At 43.9% G+C, this 4,946-nt stretch overlaps 1 protein-coding gene across 1 annotated transcript in view; it reads left to right on the forward strand.

The window, feature by feature from the left end:
- MCTP1 (multiple C2 domains, transmembrane 1) overlaps positions 1–4,946 on the forward strand; it is a 174,301-nt gene that overhangs the window by 163,734 nt on the left and 5,621 nt on the right. Inside the window, exon 16 of the mRNA XM_009572845.1 lies at positions 2,027–2,136. Coding sequence (XP_009571140.1) covers positions 2,027–2,136 — 110 coding nt within the window. The remainder of the gene's footprint in view (positions 1–2,026; positions 2,137–4,946) is intronic.

Here is a 4,946-nt window from a genome sequence, read left to right on the forward strand (position 1 = left end):
TTAAATGTTAAATGATGTTTTCCTCATCCAATCTGATTTATTAAGACAGCAAAAATGACAACAAAATAAGCAAATCAATATGCTGTCTACTAATTAAGCATCAGGAGAAGAAAGGAAAAATGAAATGCAAGATATGCTAATTTTGTAGGTGCTGGATTTTGGAGTCAACTACAGAGACTGTTGTGTGGTTTCTGATGGCAAAATCTTGAACAACTTTTTTTATCAAATATTTTGGTAATCTCTAGATATTTTCTTCCCATTTCTTATTTTGAGAAAACACTAATCAAATTCAAACTAGATAGGGTAATATGGCATCAATCCATTGGAAATGTTGAACATAAATTTTTGACTTACGTGTGGTCTGGGAAAAAATTAAGAGTAATTGTTATTTTTTTCCATGGTGATGCTTCATTTTAATCCCATATAACGCAACATTTTCTTGAGAGTGCTGTTGGCTCTGGGTGGATTTGATGCTGCAGCCTGTCTGGGTTTAGAGATAGAAAGATTTTGGGGGAAAAAAGAACAGCTTGTCGGAGCGGGAGGAGGCCTGGTTGAGGAATGGTCTGTGGAATGCGTTGATGTACCCAAGTAGCACCTTGTTGGGTTCTTCTAGGAGGCAAAGTCTGCTCGAGTTGGCAGAAAGAAGGATAACATTCGCTGATGGCAAACCTATCAAAGACCCCAGAAGATGTCTTAATGAGGGTGGTTCCTGCTTTTGAGGGACAAATGGTCACTGTTTTTGAAAAAAAAAAAATCACATTTTTCGGGGCACTAAGAATCTTGATAAATTTAACAGAAATGAAATTATGGTTAGACTTCTACATTACCATAAGTTGATGTCTTTGTGAATAAAAGTCCAATGGTGTATAGAAAGCTGAGTGAGCAAGTAAGGAGGTAATTAAATTGCTTCCTACAATGACACCTCCCCTGCATCTTTCATTTTGTCCGTGGCTGGCATTTTATATGCTTTTGGAGCCATGGGCTGCACTAAGCATAGTGTAAAGGCAGAGTTACGTCTCCCATGTATTTGATGCATAGCAGCACTTGAACGTTAGTAAGGAAAAACGAGAGAGTGAGCGAGCGCGTGCTCACCGTCCGGGCGGAAGGGTAGATGACGGGGGCACGAGTGCATCTGACAAATTAAACACGTATTTCGTGGCCCGCCTGCCGCTGAAGGATGTGCGTGGCTTTGGCTGGGGCAGGTGCCGCCGGCTGTGCTGTGGGTGTTTGGGTGTCCTAATGCTGCAGTGCTAATCGATGGTGGAGAGGAAGGAGCACAGGGGACGCGTTGAAGGACTGGCAGAGTTGCCGTGTGTGTAATAGATACATAAAACTATGTATAAAACAGTGGCGTGTGATACAAAATGCTAAATATGAGTGTATCTTCCCCGAGCTAAATGAAATGCCTCTGATGGTTCCAGTTGAGCTGAAGAGCAGCACATCTTCGTATCACATCCAGATGACTTTCTTTGGCATTTTCTGTTTCATCCTTGTGGTCTGGCCCAACGTGGTCTGAAGGAGCAGGGAAGGCAAAAACCCCACGTGGAGCCTCGCGAGCTGGAGGGGATCATGTCTGTAGGAGCTGAGGTGTTTCTGGTTTCTTGCTCAATGCCTTCCACAAGGAATGTTTATTTCCTTGTGCCTACATCAGCGCAAGAACCAGCATTTCCACAAACTGCCCTTACTCCACCTTTTGACTCTTACCACTTGCAAGGGCACACAACATATGAGGTTGGCACCTTCAACATGTCTATAAACCAGAGACCTGGCTTATTGAAATATATATTTAGAAACTAATGCAATGATGAACAAAACTGTGTGGTGCTCAGCATAGGTACTAAAACATACTTATTGTCAATATGCACTGCTTAAAGGACAAGAAAACAATTTCCGATTGCCAGGTTTTGCCAACTACTTCTAGATGAATCTGTAACACACGTGCTTTTGAAACTTAACTGATGGACACATGGTCCTTTTCCTACAGTCAGAAATTATTTTATTCAACTATACCTATTCTTTTCTTTAGGACAGTGAAAAAAAAGGATTTATGAATAGACTTTATGCGATCCAGGAGGTGTGTGTCAGTGTCCAGAATATCCTCGATGAAGTGGCTTCCTTTGGAGAAAGGATCAAGAAGTAAGTGCTGACACAGGTGCTGGATTGCTCTCTGATGCTGTTCATATTTTTTCCAAGCTGAGGTACAAAGTGTTAGAGCTTTCTTCTTTTTTTTTTTTTGCGGGGGACTCCAGTTTTGGATGATCCATTGTTGAAACTCATCTAACTTTGCTTTGTGGACGCCTCAGTTAATGAAAATCTCGTCATATTAATGTTGGAATTTAGAAATATATTAGTTGGGGAAAAAAATCAGAACTAAGGCTTTAAAGTAAAACAGAAAGAGAATCTTGTTGTGAGGCCTAACAGTAGTTATTTAAAAGTAATAATAAAAAATGCAGCTTTGATAAAGGAAATAAGCAGAGCTGAATAGGGGTTTCAGATTTTAAGGATATACATATGTTCAGTTGCTGGAAGTGTTGTATTTATGTGAGTTATCAAAACCTTTCCTTCTAGAGCATATGTAATTTGTAACACCTAATACATGACATACAAGAATTGCCAACAAATTCAGGCCTTAAGCAAGAGAGGTTCTGAGATTTATTGCGGGAGGTTTGGTGTATTTTCGGCATGGTCATTGAACAGCAGTGTAAGGTTTATTATTTGAGATCAGGCGGGTTCCAGAAAGACGTCTTCCAGCCATCAGCTGCGAAGCAGGGACAGGATTGACTGGCTTTCTGCCCCCCGAAAGCCGAGAGCATCTCATCCTTGAGGGACGAGAAGTTGGGAGCAGTGCCTTCGCAACCGCCTTCCCGCTGCGGGCAGAGGGAGATGACCCGGGAGCTACGCCGAGTCAGAAGACCTTCACAAGAGGCTTTGCTGTAAAGCTTCCATGGACGCACCCGCGCGTCTTACCGCGGAGTTAAAGCCGTGCGTTCCCGTGTTCTGGGTGTGATCCAGGAGCAGAAGGCACCTCTCTCATCCGCAGCTGGTGCATCTGCAGTGCGTTGGTGTTCCACACCTGTGAGACCGTAGCCTGTGCAAGGGGTGCAGCCCCAAAATAAGTACACTGGCCTTCGGAAGTGAATTGTAGGAGACTGATGCATTGGGTGGAGGTCAACCTGCAGGATACAGGAGGATCATCTATCATGCTGTTCTGCCTTTTTTTTTTAAATCTATCAGCAATGGCAAGCATATCAGAATCAGGATGAAGAGGAGGTTGCCATTTATGCATTTAAGAGCAAAGTCCCTAATAGGAAAGCCTGGGAAACATTCCCGTGGGGACACTTCTAGGCAGGCTATGCTCACAGCAGCAGAGGCAGGCGCAAGCACATTGTATTGCACAAGTTTTCCAGACAAGCAAAATGAGCCTCTCTCTGAAAGAAGTCTTTTATCAAAAGGCTGTTTGTGGAAGTTGTCTTGATGATTAAGTTTTTCTAATTGTGCATTTTGGAAGTAGGGTTTGTTCTATTATATACCAGATGAGAGCAACAGAATTTTCTCAACCGAGTGAGACCGAATCTTCCTACAAATCTTTGTAATTTTTTCCTAAAACGATAATGGGAAACCTGTACTGAATGCTGTGCTAACACAGCACATAAGGAGGTTTGCTAAGCGAGGAGCCAGTGTTCCCACACATGGCGTGTCTGTGATCCATTGCACAGAGCCGAGTCACAGGAACATGAGCAGACCCTCAACCTTCTGTTCATCCCAAATGCATGCAGAAGAGGGGAAAAGAGCAGGTGTCCCCTGAGGAGAAAGGGAGTGATCCTACACCAAGTGACACTAACATAATGTTCACTCTGGAGACATGTCAAAATTACCAGGGAGAAAAGAAGACAAATAAACACAGGAAGCCAGAGCTCGTTATGAAAAATATGGCTAGCAATTCAGATAATTGCAATTATTCAGCCAACGTAATCACACTGATTGGGCATGTAGCTAGTGGTAATAGTTTAAAGAGTATCATCAGACTATTTAGAGCCAAAGCCACATTTTCCTTCTGGACGAATATCATGGAACACCTTTGACATGGTGATGCCTTCAGGGAACAGTCCTGCTGAGCCAAGCTCCCTTTTACCAGCGTTCCCATGGGACATATATATAAATTGGCCACCTGGCCTTTCTCTCTTCCCTGCACACAGAGGTTGGAGAGCCACAGCACGGCTGTTTCAAGACTCATTAGCTTTCACTTCCTCAACCTCTGCAAAATGAGGTGATCTGCAGTTTTTTTATCACAGTGTAGAGTTTAGGACCCTTATTAAGGATGTTTTGATCTGGGGCTTTTTTGGAAAGCTGATGTCCTGAAGCTGCGATGGGATCCCAGAAGTTCTCTTCCTTTATCCATAAAGAAATAATCTTTATTTGATTTATCTGGAATGATAAAGTTTTTCTTTGCTTTTCCTGCAATGTACTTTATCTTATGCCAATCCCTCCTTTTTTCCCTCCTTCCGTCCTTTTTCTCCTTTTTTTTTTGCCACCCAAAGTGTTTTTATTTCCTTCCTTCATCCACTGCTGTTGCGTCGTCCCTGTCTTCAGGACTGACTGTTCTGTCCCCTCCTTTTCCCTAACCCTCGCCTTCCTAGGTGCATGGGTGTTTCCAGCTTTGCATACCCACGCACTTGCCTTTTCCCAAACGTGCCCCTCAGGACGGACGTTCCTGGCCGGGGAGCACGTGCACGTCGAGCAGAGGGGAGGAACCCTGCTCAGCCTTTAACTGCTCGCTCTGTCCTTGGGTAGAGCGGGGAGGAGACGAAGCAGAAGGCTTAGGCAGCACTCTTGAACTCTTACACCCTACCTCCGCGCTGGTGCTGAAGAAGGGAGGCTGGGTTGCCCGCGAGAGAGCTGGGGAGAAAGGAATCGCGAGTGTTTTGCCTGATGCTGAAATCGGGGTG

The sequence above is a fragment of the Fulmarus glacialis genome, unplaced genomic scaffold (genome assembly GCF_000690835.1).
Source record: "Fulmarus glacialis isolate BGI_N327 unplaced genomic scaffold, ASM69083v1 scaffold3802, whole genome shotgun sequence".
In the NCBI taxonomy this organism is placed as follows: domain Eukaryota; kingdom Metazoa; phylum Chordata; class Aves; order Procellariiformes; family Procellariidae; genus Fulmarus; species Fulmarus glacialis.